We start from the raw sequence: 12,695 nt of genomic DNA, 5'->3' as shown, positions 1-12,695 counted from the left end.
TAGTTTTTCTCAGCCTTTGTTTTGAACCATGTTGTTTCTGTTGCTTTCATGCTAGAACTCTGTCCTAACAAAAATCTGCCTGCTCATTTTGCTCCTAATCACACTGGTGTAGGCTGTGATGTGTAGGGAAGCTGCTCACAGATATGACAGCATGGAAAAGGGAGCTGAGATTTCACAGATATGTCCCTGCAAGTGACCCAGCCCGCTTAGCTAGAGGTTATAGACAAAAATGGTACCAGCCAAGCCTCTTCTAGCCACTAACCTGCTGTCCCCATCCTGCTGCCCACAGGGAACCGGTACCTCCTGGAGTGCAACCCTTTGTGGAAGAGACTGGTCCAGCACTACTACCGCCACAACAGCTGCACTGCAGCCCAGGAGATCCGTGTCCGGAGGACCCCAGCCCGCTCCCGGTGAGGATGGGCCCTCTCTGCCTGAACTGCATTATGTGTGCCTTGGGAAGGACCAAATCTTTCCATTATTCAATGACCTACGGAGCCAAATGCAGCGGGGGATCTGGGAGCTTCCTGCACTGTGACAACTCAGCTTCAGCGTCTGCTTCAGCATCTTGAGGTGTTTTTAATCAGTGCAATCTTGGGCAGGAACTTTCAATTCTAGCAAACCAAAAAGGCATTGGAGATAGATGATGGGCATGTGACTTTACTGATGATTATACTATTTTTGTAACTGTAAGTTGCTCAGCAGAATCCTCATCCTACTGCAGCTGCAGTTTGGGGGGACCAAATATTTACTCCAGCTGTCAGGGTTGCACTTTGGGGATCAAATGCTCAGTCTGTTCATCGGGGTGGAACGACTGCACGCAGTGGAGCAGCGCAGCAAGATGCTGTTTGCCATGGAGGACCAAAGCTTCTGAGTACTGCCTCTCATTTTAAATCCAAGGACAGGATATTTTTAAGACTTCTCACTTTTTACTTTTTTTTTTTTTCTTAAGTGAAGGAGGAAAGCAAGGAGAGATGCATGCACCACTCTTTGTCTAGCCAAAATGATGTTCTCTGAGCGTGTAAATATCACAGTGGCAAGGCCAAGGTGATTTTGTAAATAGATTTATGTGTTCTTTGTATGAAGGAGGTTGTCCTCACCAGCAAAAAGGCAACAAAAAGCGGGGACCTCTCCTACTAGGAAACGTTGGGATTTGTCAGCCCATTTTAAACTGTTCAGAATTTTATTTGAAATCTCCTGTTGATCCCCTCTCCCTTTCCTACCCCACTTTTTTTAAAGCTGCTTTTAATTTATTAACTTTTAACTCTGTGAATTTGTTTCACAGCCTTATGGCCTGAGTTTTTAAGAGCAGTGAAGGAGTGTATGTGTATAATGTATTTTTATATTTTCTGTAGCCAAACTGCTGTGAGCTGGAAGCTGTGGTTCACCAGAGAGGCTGCTTTCACCCAGTGACATGTGGCTGGTAGAGATGTATTGTGGTGAATGGTGCCCTCTGAAAATCATGGAGCTGCTTTTGGAAGCATGACAGTTTTGAGGGAGGGTGTCTTTTATCTCATTTCAATTCTGAATGTATGAAGTGCCTGCCTCGGCTCTCCCCAAACCACATGCTTGGCTGTCCTTAGGTGTTCATGTGGGATGGAGCTGAGATGCAATCACACAAGTTTTCCTTGTGGTGTGGATCCCTGTGATGTCACAGCACTATGGCAGGAGGAATTTTGTCCAATCCAGTGTGGCTCTTTCCCATGTGGAGGAATGGCAATAGGAAAGCATTGTGTCTGTACAAGTCTCACTTTAAAGGTGTGTTTCTTCTCATGACTCTGTGTTAGACTTGCCTCCAGAACCTATGGAGAGGTTTTGTTCTTCTCTTCCTAGTTTAAGCTACCTTCCTGCAGTCTCTCTTTGGGGGGTTTGAGCTGTATGCCAAAGACCACCCAGGCTTGCTCTTGTCCTGCTGAAGCATAAAAGTGGCATATGGCTGGCAATTCTGTGAAGGATAAAAACCCATAGGAAGTATCTCCTGCTGGTTCTAAAGATGCTTGATAAAAGCTAGTAAGGTGTAAAATTCATTGTTCCTCTTTGAAGTCATCCTGCATGGGATCTTAAAAGATCCTGCACCAGCCTGATTAGCAAATATTATTGCAATTCCAAAATAAGATTGTCTGTGGATCATTCTTTGGACTATTGAAATGAAATCATCTAGCTACAAGAGGCTATGGAGATTTGCAATAAATGCTGGAATTGTTGTGATAAGTACTTTAGCACGGTACCAGCTTCATTTAACAAAGCCACCTTGATTCCTTTAGAACCAGTAGGTCTCATTTTCATTATCTCCTGTAAGTGAAAAGTTTCTCCCCTGGGTTTTGTGCTGGTTATTTCATACATGTAACACAAACAAGGAGCCTCTCCCTTGATGTAGTGGCTTAGTCAGTGCACTTGGAGGGGGTTTGGCCAAGAGGGAGCCCTCATAAAGCAACTCCCTTTGTCCTTAGTGGGGAAAAAGGTGTTTATTTCTACTCCATGGAGGTAGAATGAAATGTTTTGCTTGGTAACCTCTGTGTTGCAAGACAACATATATGTATGTTTTTTTTTTTTTCCTCTGAGGATGTATTTTATAACTGGTGATTAGGAAATGCACCCAAGCAGCAGTTACAGCCAGGCTGGGCCCTTGGGCTGCTGGTGCTGTCAGCAGGTTCCTGGAGAGCTGGTCATGCAATTGTCAGGGATAGCAGAAAGTGCAATTAAACTTCTTATAGACTGTAGTGACAGCTGAGTATCATGTTCTTGTCCTTATGCCCATGGAGTGAATCATAGAAATCAATAGAGGAAAAAAAATTCAAATTAGCCTGGTTTCATTTGCATGCAGAGTTTTGAATTTACTTTTTGAAGAATTTTATGTTTGAGCAATATTCTTAAAATACCAAACTTTTGGTAATCCTAATAGGAACACCCTGGCAGCATGGTGCCCAGGGCATCTGTCCAGTCACAGGCTCTGTGTTCTCCACAGTCAAAGACAAAAGCACATGGCTGCAGGACACAAATGCCAGTTCATCCAACAGCATTAACTTAATTTCCTCAGCACGAGCTTGAGCACAAATTGAACAAGGGGAACCTGTGCAGGCAGCCAGTAGTGAGCCCAGCATCAGGCAGGCTGGACTGTTTTTGAGGATTTGGACAGATCTGTGTAGGACAATCAATTTACTGCAATAAATCGGTGGGATTTTTAAAAATAGAAATGAAATGTCAAGTGTCATGAAGTCTGAATTAAGGAACTTGAAATGGGGCAGGTTTTTATCTTTTCTATGTCTGTGACTCGCAGCAAACCTCAAATGACCTTTTGGATACCAATATTTTTATCTGCTTTGACTGTTCATAAGAATGAATCTCAACATTCCTTTTTTGATATTTAAGCCATAATTGTAAAAATTATTTGAATTTATTTAAATAATAAATTTTATTACTGAAAGGTCTGTTTATGTGATGGTTTGACTAAAATCTGTGTGGGGACAGCTCTGTTTGGACTGAACCAAATGGTAAAAAAGAAAATTAACATTAACTGCAGGTTTTTGGCAGAAAATAATTTTTTACATATTGATGTATTACCTTTCCCTGTTTGTTGGGAGGCTTGGGGATTATTTATTGTTGGGTTTTGGTTGGTGGGTTTTTTTTTATTAAAGTGATCTTTTCATGCACTATGGAGGGATGAAGTCATGCTGTATGGCACAGGGTGTAGAGGGTGAGAGTAACCAGTCATGGACATAAGGCTGGGTGGGTGATTTGAAGAGCTTAAGAATTCAGTTCTGGTATTTTGGAAGAAGGACAATACAAACCCAAAACATCATTGGAGGAAGCTGACACTGAACATCCTTCAGTGGACGGAAAGCACTGGATGGTAGAGATGCTTCTGTCTCTTGTGCTCTGCTTCAGAGGTGTCCTTCAAGATTTTCTGGTTCTGGCTGCTCCCACCATTGCCTCTGGCAGTGGGACAAAACTGTTGAGTCCCAAATGCTGCCTAAAGATGCTATTTTTTGTGAGAAATTTCAAATGGATTACTGCTAACCTGGAGAGATTTTGGGAAGGCACCTGTATAATTGCTGTTGAAAACAGAACGAGTTTGATTTAAAGCAAACTGTTTAAACAATTTAGTTTTAATTACTCTTATTCATCTTTTTCATTAAACCATTAAACTGAGGGAGTCGGTCTTGTGAACCGCCTCATCAGGCTGCAGTTGGGGGCTTCCTTGGCGTCTTCAGCAGGGTGAGTTTTTGTCTTCAATATAATGCAGTCGTGCCACTGTGAGTAGACGAGCGTGTGAGTGTAGGATCTCCTCACTGTGAACTCATACAACCTGCCAGGCAGCAGGTGGTTGATTACACACGGGTTGGAGATGACTTCCTGGGTCTGACGGTATCCTGGTTCTGTCTGACTGTCATCTGTCACCAGCTTGATCTCCAGCTGCCATCGTTCAAGGTGTGACTCTTGACTTTCACTGAACCACTTGAGCTGGGCCCAGGTCTGGCATGCGAACGACTCTATCCGATCAAAAATCGGCGGCTTCTTCGTATAGAGAGAAAAAGTAATGGGAGGGTGTAGGGCACTTCCAAGATGTATCTGTGACACCAAACTGTGCTTGACATGGAGCCTCCTTGGCTCTTCCAAGGAAATGAGCTTATTGAAAAGCATGGAGAGCTTGAGCACTCTCTTTATATTCAAGTCCCACTGGGAAAGGAAAGCTTCTACGTCACAGATCTGTACGTAATGGCTCAGCTCCTCCCGACCTCGTTCCAGCTGTTCCAACAGCTCAGTTAAAAGTGCCAGCTGGATTTCAGTCTGTTTTTTTCCCATCTTCTTGATCTTCTGGAGTTGGCAGGGGTTTGCTATTTGCAAGATGTCAGCAAAAATCATCATATTGTTCTGGTCTCTCACACATACGTGTCTGGGCTCAAACTTCAAGTAAAAGTAACACTTCTTCAGAAGATGAACTTTGTTCCAGTGGTACTGGAGGTGGTGGGGGTTCAGGTCAGAGCGCAGAAAATCCAGAACAAGGTTTTTGTTTCTCAGGTACTGCTTCATGGTGACATTGTCGTCCTGTTCTTCTCTGGGTGGGGTACTGTCCAAAGTGGTTTCAGTCTCATGCAAAACCTTAGCCATGTTCCCAAAGCTTGGGTGCTGTGTAGGAAAGCAACAACAATGACATTAAGAACCAAAGGAAAAGCAGCTGTGAGGGAGTACAATCATGGCTGTGACTCTTCTCTCTTAATTAAAGCTTAGCTTATAAAGAATTGTCAGACTAGATGTAGTTCCAGAGGAATTCTCCTTTATACTTGTCTGGTGTCTAATGTTTTGTATCCTTTACTTATATGTGTTCCAACTGGTCTCCCTCTACTCACCCTTCAGAGGTTCTGCCTCTGCTTAATAGATTCACTGACAGGAGCTATTCTCTGATACACTCTACCAAAATTTCTCCCTATCTTATTATCTTGTTTCATTCTAATTAGCTGCCTTTGTACTCCTGTAAGCAATTTCCTTCCATTCTTCTGCCTCTCTGGAGATGCCTATTTTTCTCTCTTTGTAATCTGCCAGGCTGTTGAGGTTTGAGGCCCATCTTCTCAGCCAGTTCCTACAGCTACATAATCACATCGGGGATTCAAATTAACCCTCTGCCCCCACCCACACGAGCTGGAATGCAGCAGGCAGAACAACACAATCCACTGAGTGCCACTGCACGACAGCTTCCAAGAGGAATGACAGCGTTTTCCTTGTGCTTCTACCTTCACCAGTGGATTGACAGTCATAACCTGACAGTGTTTTCTGTGATGTGCTGCTTTCCCTATCTTTGGGTTTAGTTTGAATCATCTCAGACCATGAGGTCTACTTGGATTTTCTGCAGTGTACAGCAAGAGGATGACACACATGTAAAGCACCTGTAAACAGGTAACTTTGCTGTGTTTGCTGTGGGGGCATTTTGGCAGTGGTTCTTGCAGCTCGACTTCTGCTGGCTTAATCTTAGCTGTTTACAAGGGTCTGGAGTGACAGGACAAGGGGGAAAGGCCTCAAACTGACAGAGGGCAGGGTTAGATTGGATATTGGGAAGAAATTCTTACTTGTGAGGATGATGAAGCATTGGCACAGACTGCCCAGAGAAGCTGTGACTGCCCCTGGAAGTGCTCAAGGTCAGGTTGGACGGGGCTTGGAGCAACCTGGTCTAGTGGAAGGTGTCCCTGCCCAGGGCAAGGCATTGGAATGAAATGAGCTTCAAGGTCCTTTCCAACTCAAACCATTCTGGGATGATTTTATACTTCATTTACTGGCAAAGATGTGCCCTGGCTGATGGTGCCACCTTTGCCAAGGTGGAAGGTGTTTCTGTGTTGTGCTTTAGCTGAAGTGCCTGTGGCTCACACAGCTTATGTACCACAAACAGCAATTAGCTAAATAAATGCCTGTGTCCCTGTTGTCAGTGATACTGTAATGAAAACCCAGATGGATATTTAGGTGGCTTTCACAAGCTGAATACACTTGATTTGAAAACAAAATAAATACAGTATTCTGAAATTAAGATCTAATTGGGATGTCTTAATTCTTACATGCCCTGTAGAAGCTAGATGGTGAGATCTACTTAACAAAGCCATTTTTCTTGGCCTCATTTTCCCTAAATTCATAACAGAGCTAATAACACTTCCTCATAGGAATTCCAAGCATTTGTAAACCTTTCAGCTGTCTGGCCCTGAGCTGCACCACAGTTTATAGTAAGTCATTCATTTGCAACTTTATCTTCCAAGAGAGCTGTCAACTGAAGAAAAACAAGCTGTATTTCCTTTTCACTTTTTTCTTTCCACAAAAAAAAACCCAACCTAAACCAAAGCAGTGCCAGCTCCCAGCATCATGTACGAAGCAGCAGGACCAGCACATGTGCCAGGTGACATTCCCCACTCTTGGAGGGATTTGGCTCTGCCGAGCAATGTGTTTGCCCACAGACCGAGCTGTCATTGTGCTTATTTTCCCTTGCTTATTCCCATGTTTTTACATCCTTTTTTTTTTTTTTTTTTCCTCCTGCCAGGGAGGGCTGGCTGTATTCCCTGCACTGCTGCTCTGTTTGCAGCCGGGAGGAGCTGCCTCACCCCAGGAGGCTCTGTGCTCACACAGGCCGGGGTTTGGAGAGGTCGCAGGGGCACCCAGGGGCCACTTTGTCACCTTGTCACACCCCGGGAGCTGTGTCCAGGTGCTATTCACACCCCGGGAGCTGTGTCCAGGTGCTCCGGTCCCGGCGCGGCCCGGCCGGATCCACCCGCGGCCCGGCCCGGCCCGGCCCCGCGGGACGCGGCCGTTGCCACGGCGACCCCTCGGCCTGGGGAGCTGCGGCCGAACCGGGACAGCCCCTGGAATCGTTCATACCCTCCCCTCCGTAATTCACAGACTCGTTTGGGCTGGAAAGACCTTGAAGCTCATCCCGTTCCACGCCCCAGCCGTGGGTGGCGATGGCAGTAAATCCCACTAATCTTCTTCCCAGCTGCTTTTGTCCCATCCCTCGGACCTTCGGAGGCCTCAGGCTCGGTGACACCGGGCGTCGTGGGGAGAGCGGGCCTGCTCTGCCCGTACCACCAGACGCGTCTGCGGCGCCTGCGGAGCGGTGACACGGCGGTGACACGGGGCGGCACCGCGGCGCTCGGTGCCCGCCGCTGCATCACAATGGGGTGGTGGAACCAGGGAAGGTGGCATGTAGCATGATGGAACCATGAAAACGTAGGCTCACAAAATGGCTTGGGCTGGAAGGTCACCTTGTTCCACCCCCTGCCGTGGGCAGGGACACCTTCCACTATCCCAGGTTGCTCCAACCTGGACACTTCCAGGGACGGAGCAGCTGCGGCTTCTCTGGGCAACCTGTGCCAGGGCCTCCCCACCCTCACAGGGAAGACTTTATTCCTACTATCCCATCTAAATCTCATATAAAGCTCTCTGGGCTTTATGGCATTGCTGCAAATAGGGGCTTTTTGGGGAGGAATCTTGCAAAGTCCACCTGAGGCCAGACATCAGTGCTTCACTCTCTACAGAGACTGAGGCTGTTTCACAGTGTCAAGAGTTTTGTTAAACACATAGTCCTTAGGAAAGAGCTGTGTTGAAATAGGATATAAAATGCTCCATTAAGTGCAGCGAACTTCCTTCTGGGAAGGAAGGGATTTTTCTGCTCTGCTTTCCTTGGGACCTGGCTGCCCAGGCAGCTGTGTTGCTGTGGAGAAGAGAGTGGCTTGTCTGGTTCAAGGTGGCAAGCTCCATGCCACAACTGGTGAACTCATCAGCAAACTGGTCAAGCCTCTGGGGCTGCAGGTGCCTTCATACTCCCTGCTATTGAATCTTTGGGTCAGGGCTTAGCCTTAATGCTGTCTGGTGTGCTCAGCTGGAGCATCCCTGCTAAGCTTTTTTAATTGAATGACAGGCAGGATTCATAATGCCAGCCCTGGGCTCCTGCTTGAACATCAAGGGAGGAGGCGATGTGTCATTTTAAGAAATCAATGCATCTTCTCAAGGCAGCCAAAGCTTACCATTTCATTTCACAGCTGCCAAGAGATTAACTATACAACTGTCAGGTGTGATCCTCTGACAGACAAAGGAGATAACAAATATGAGTGAAAGCAGGTTGGTAGCCTTGGTTGGGGAGGAGGGCCAGCAGAGATTAGTATTTGATAATTACACAAAGTTTCTGTGGGAAATGAATGTTCGTGCTCATGTCATGGGTCTCGATCCTGTTGTTTGGACTGAGTGTGCTGGGAAATGGAGCTGTCCCTTGCAATCAGCCTTGGTGTCTGAGGGTATGAGAAGAGTCCTGTGGAGGTCCAGCTTGCCCTGACTCCTGTTCCAGTTGGGCCCTGTGCCAGATGCCCAGTTGTGGAATCATAGGATGGCTTGGTCTGGAAGGGGCCTTAATGCTCATCTTGTTCCATCTGAGCACAGTACGGTGCATGTTTGAAATGGGCTTTATGGATGGAGTTGTGCAGAGACTTGCACTGAGCTTGCTTGTACTTCTATTGCCATAAATAGTAACCTGAATCCCAACTTTAGCGTGGAAAAATGGAATCCCTTTGGCTGCCCCTACCCTGAGCTGCTGGCCAAGCTGTTTTCTTGGCTTTAGGGATGGGAGAATAAACGTGCTTAGAGTCTACAGCTGAAATTTTAGTGTTTTCCATCCATTTGCAACAGGGATCATCAATTCAACTATAGGATTTTATAGCATTCTATGAATCTCTTTGAATTAATACACATACAAATGTGTCTGAAGCCTCCAACACCATGTAACCCTTTGCCCCCCTCATCAGCTGAGCTGTCTCTGTGACAGAGCTGATAACCACTTTCACTGTTTGTCACTCTGCCTGTCTTGTCCACAGCATCAAAATAAAGAACTTGTTAGTCCTGTCTGAGATCAAGATATAAGCAGACAATTGATTTTCCTCCTTCTTCTCATTAGTGAGTTCTGACACTTAATAAAACATATATTTCCACACTCAGGGTAAGCAAAACATCCAGATAGTGCCTGTCAGAGAAGGTTGGGAGCAAGGATTAATCTTTATGGAAAATCAATAGCTGGAACAGAAAAAATGGCAGAACCCAAATTAAAAGTCGCTGGCAATTTTTGTCTTCATATTTCACATCTGCATTTCTGAAAAAGAGATTTGCTGTAAAGGCAACAACCAGAGAGGCAGGGAGGAGGGTGGAATTTGTGCCTGGTTCCTCTTCTGCTGTTTCCAGGTGGTACCTGGCAGGTGGAGGTGGGTGCCAGGTTTGGAGCAGCTCTTTGGGTAGCACCTGGTTCAATGTGATCCCTGTCCCAGGACAGAGGGCTGACACTGACCTTTCTGCTAGAGGTTGTGTCCCAATGGCAGCACTGTCTTTAAATCTCCCAACATCACCTCCTCCAGGGTACCTGAGTTATCCCTGCAGCCTCAAATAGTACCCATCCTTCATGATATTCACCTGGCTGTGTGGAAGCAGGATTTTCAGAGCAACATAAAGACTCCAGCCCCCATCATCACAAGGGTATGACTGATTTACTCACTGCTTGCTCCCAGTTTCACTGGTGCCTCAGATACCTGAAATAAATTATACATTCCAAATATATTCCAACTCTAAATCACAGCCACACATCAGTGAACTCGTGGCGTTCGTCAGACTCTGATTCAGAGGCTCACTTTGAGAAGGAAGAGGAATTGAAGTTTTCTAAGGAACCCGGGGGAAAGAGAGAGGGAATTGCTCTTGTGGGATGCAAAAGCCCCAGCTGGACCAGGGCAGGAAAGAGTTAATTGTGTCCCTGAGGCAGCAATTATCTCCACCTCATTACACCCACTAATGGCACCCGAGGAGGGAGCCCCAAAGCCTGGACGTGCCAGAGTTTGTAGTGGCTGTTTGCATAGAGCAGGTCAATAAATTTGGGGTTTTGGAGACTGGTTTGGGACAAAGATCTTCTCTGCTCTGAGCCTCTCGATCACGCAGGGCTGAGAGCCCCGTATTTCCTCAGGAGCAGTTGCCTCCTAGGCTCTGCTTTCCTCCCCTGCTGATGGATGGACAGCCCGGACAAATCTTGGCACCAAAGGGGACCCCTGGGGTGGACACCCCCTCCTTTCTTCAGCGGTGACATTAATTTAAGCACGTGTGGACATGAGAGTCGAGAGCCCGTCTGAGCCGCAGGCTGCAGCGGCGCTGGTTTATTGATGATCTCGCTCAGGGAGATGGAGCGGGGTCAGGGGAGCTCCTTTATCTTGCTGGAAGCTCATCAAAAGCTCGTTCGGATCTCTTTGTGCTGTGCTGAGCTTTGCAAGACAGACGTCCTTGAGCGTAAGTTCAAGGCAGGTTGTCCTGTCCCGGATCCCACGAGACATCCCTTGCTGTCAGCCTCATCCCAGCAGCGAGTGTGTTTCCACTTTTTCCAGGAAACTTCCCAAGGGGATCACATTTCCTTGGATGTGGGAGAGCAAAGACGGGAAGTGGGAAGCTTGCTGAGCCTGCAGCTTTGTCCCCTGGTCACTGCTCGGGGCTGTGCCTGGCGGGGAGCACAGCCGGGATAATGCCGGGGTGCAGCACGCCTGGGGAGCTGGAGTCTGCCCTCCCCAGGGAATGGGACATGGACACAGCTCGGGGCTGGCCGGCACAGCCGCAGAGCAGGCAGAGCTGCCCTGCTGTGATTTATCGCCCGCCTGGGTTTGCGCTCCCTCCCATCTGTCTGCGCTTCCATCTCCCGTGGATAAATCAGCCTGAAGCGTTTGATCCCACAACAGCCTACAAGCAAGGGGGACTGCAAACTGCCAGGGCAAGAGCAAGGCAGGGGCTTTTATTTCTTGAATGCTACAGTGGTTTGAGAAACACTTGTCTGTGTGAAGGGCCAGGACTGGGGCACGTCTGTGCCTCAAGGAGGGATTGAAGCTCACAGAGAGATAATTACCTGCTTGGGTTTGTGGAGAAGGGGAGGTGAACTCTGCACAACCAGTTTAGTGCCCCCACTGATTCCCAGAAAGCATTTCAGGGGGGGCACGAGCACCTTTCACATGACCACAGACACTGGCCCTTCCTGGGTTAACAGGAGTGACTGTGGGGCTGGATCTGTGCGGAGGGAGCAGAGTCAGAGCCTGGAGCTGATGTTGGGCTTTGATGTTGTCTTGCTGCTCACAGGGATGCTCTCCCCGGGGTCTCATCCAGCCCCGAGGCTGGGGCAGGGGCTGTGGCACGCCATGGCTCTGGTCTGGGGGGTTGATCCAGGTGGGCTGGAGGGGCTGCAGCACAGGGCCAGAACAGGGGGGCTCCCTCTGGGAATCCTGACAGCCCCTGGCTCCAGCAGCAGGACAGAAGGGTGAAGTCATGCCCATGTCATCCCATCCATCTCTGCCACTTGCAGGCTGGTCCCGGGGGAAGTGCAGGCTTTGGCAGCTCTAAGTGGGGTTGGAGGCGGATGCAATTCTGGAGAATAAGATTCCGTTGCAAAACCTGTAAAAAAAAAAAATTAAAGTTCTTGGCTGAGAAGCTTGTTTAGAGATCTTATCTCTGGAAGAGGAAATAGTTCTTAATTCCCTCCCTTGCTGCCTCCCAGCAATTTCTGGGTCCCCAGAGGGGCACAGGCCATCAGCTCTGTAAGGAAACGAGCTGGGGAAGCAGCTTTTGTTCACGGAACTGAGACTGACCCGAAGTGGCTCTGAGTGAAGCTGCTGCTGCTGCCACGTGCAGTTCCTACTGTGGGGAGAGGCAGGTGGGGTGTGCGTGGGGTGGGCAGACTGCACAATGCATTTGAGACAGATTGCAGGCAAAAATTACATTTTTTGAAGCCTTGGGTGGAATTAGGAGGTGGTTTGGGCGATGCTGCTCCCCCTGCTCCATCCCCAGGGTTCCCTGGGCAGGGCTACCTGGGTTCTGCAGAAGGAGGGATGGGGCTACAGCCATTCATGCACATGGGGGGCTGCACTGCTCCTGTCTGAGCTGGTGAGCTGCTGGGTTATTGTGTGCAATGGGATGAAATGTATTTAAGCTTGGTGCCATCCACGGCCTTGTCTGCTGTGTGGCAGAGCACTGGGGCTGGGCTGTCTGAGGACCCTCGTGACTGTCCTGCCATTGAACAGGGGAACAGAGGGTGAGGAGGGTCCATGCTTCTGCCTCACAGTGGGTCAGTGGGGAGAGAATAGTCCCTGCTCACTCAGCTTTTGTCCCTTGTGTTCATTGTCACCTCCGCCCGCACCGAGAGCCTCCTCTGAGTCATCTCCCGGCTCAAT

At 48.1% G+C, this 12,695-nt stretch overlaps 2 protein-coding genes and 1 long non-coding RNA gene across 3 annotated transcripts in view; 1 reads left to right on the top strand and 2 right to left on the bottom strand.

Annotated features, from left to right (window-relative positions):
• Window positions 1–3,647, top strand: part of HELZ2 (helicase with zinc finger 2) — a 30,258-nt gene extending 26,611 nt beyond the window's left edge. The window contains exon 20 of the mRNA XM_053992654.1: window positions 290–3,647. Within this exon, the coding sequence (XP_053848629.1) occupies window positions 290–414 (125 nt within the window). The 3' untranslated portion in view covers window positions 415–3,647. The remainder of the gene's footprint in view (window positions 1–289) is intronic.
• A 438-nt stretch (window positions 3,648–4,085) lies between these two features.
• FNDC11 (fibronectin type III domain containing 11) lies at window positions 4,086–7,325 on the bottom strand. The gene is made up of 2 exons (XM_053992673.1): window positions 7,147–7,325; window positions 4,086–5,124 (listed from the first exon to the last, which is right to left on the bottom strand). Exon 2 carries the CDS (start codon window positions 5,104–5,106, stop codon window positions 4,138–4,140), a length of 969 nt encoding a protein of 322 aa, XP_053848648.1. The 5' UTR covers window positions 5,107–5,124; window positions 7,147–7,325; the 3' UTR covers window positions 4,086–4,137.
• A 3,281-nt stretch (window positions 7,326–10,606) lies between these two features.
• Window positions 10,607–12,487, bottom strand: LOC128815727 (uncharacterized). Its single transcript, XR_008439710.1, has 2 exons — window positions 12,333–12,487; window positions 10,607–11,919 (listed from the first exon to the last, which is right to left on the bottom strand). It is a non-coding gene; the product is annotated as an uncharacterized LOC128815727 (long non-coding RNA).
• Between the last annotated feature and the right edge of the window lie 208 nt (window positions 12,488–12,695).

The sequence above is a fragment of the Vidua macroura genome, chromosome 17 (genome assembly GCF_024509145.1).
Source record: "Vidua macroura isolate BioBank_ID:100142 chromosome 17, ASM2450914v1, whole genome shotgun sequence".
Lineage (NCBI taxonomy): Eukaryota > Metazoa > Chordata > Aves > Passeriformes > Viduidae > Vidua > Vidua macroura.
The sequence above is the reverse complement of the archived record's forward strand: the minus strand, read 5'-3'. Positions and strand labels throughout refer to the sequence as shown.

Bases quoted from the DNA above. Each gene is read 5' to 3' on its own strand.
- FNDC11 (XM_053992673.1), bottom strand. From the start codon at position 5,106: ATGGCTAAGGTTTTGCATGAGACTGAAACCACTTTGGACAGTACCCCA.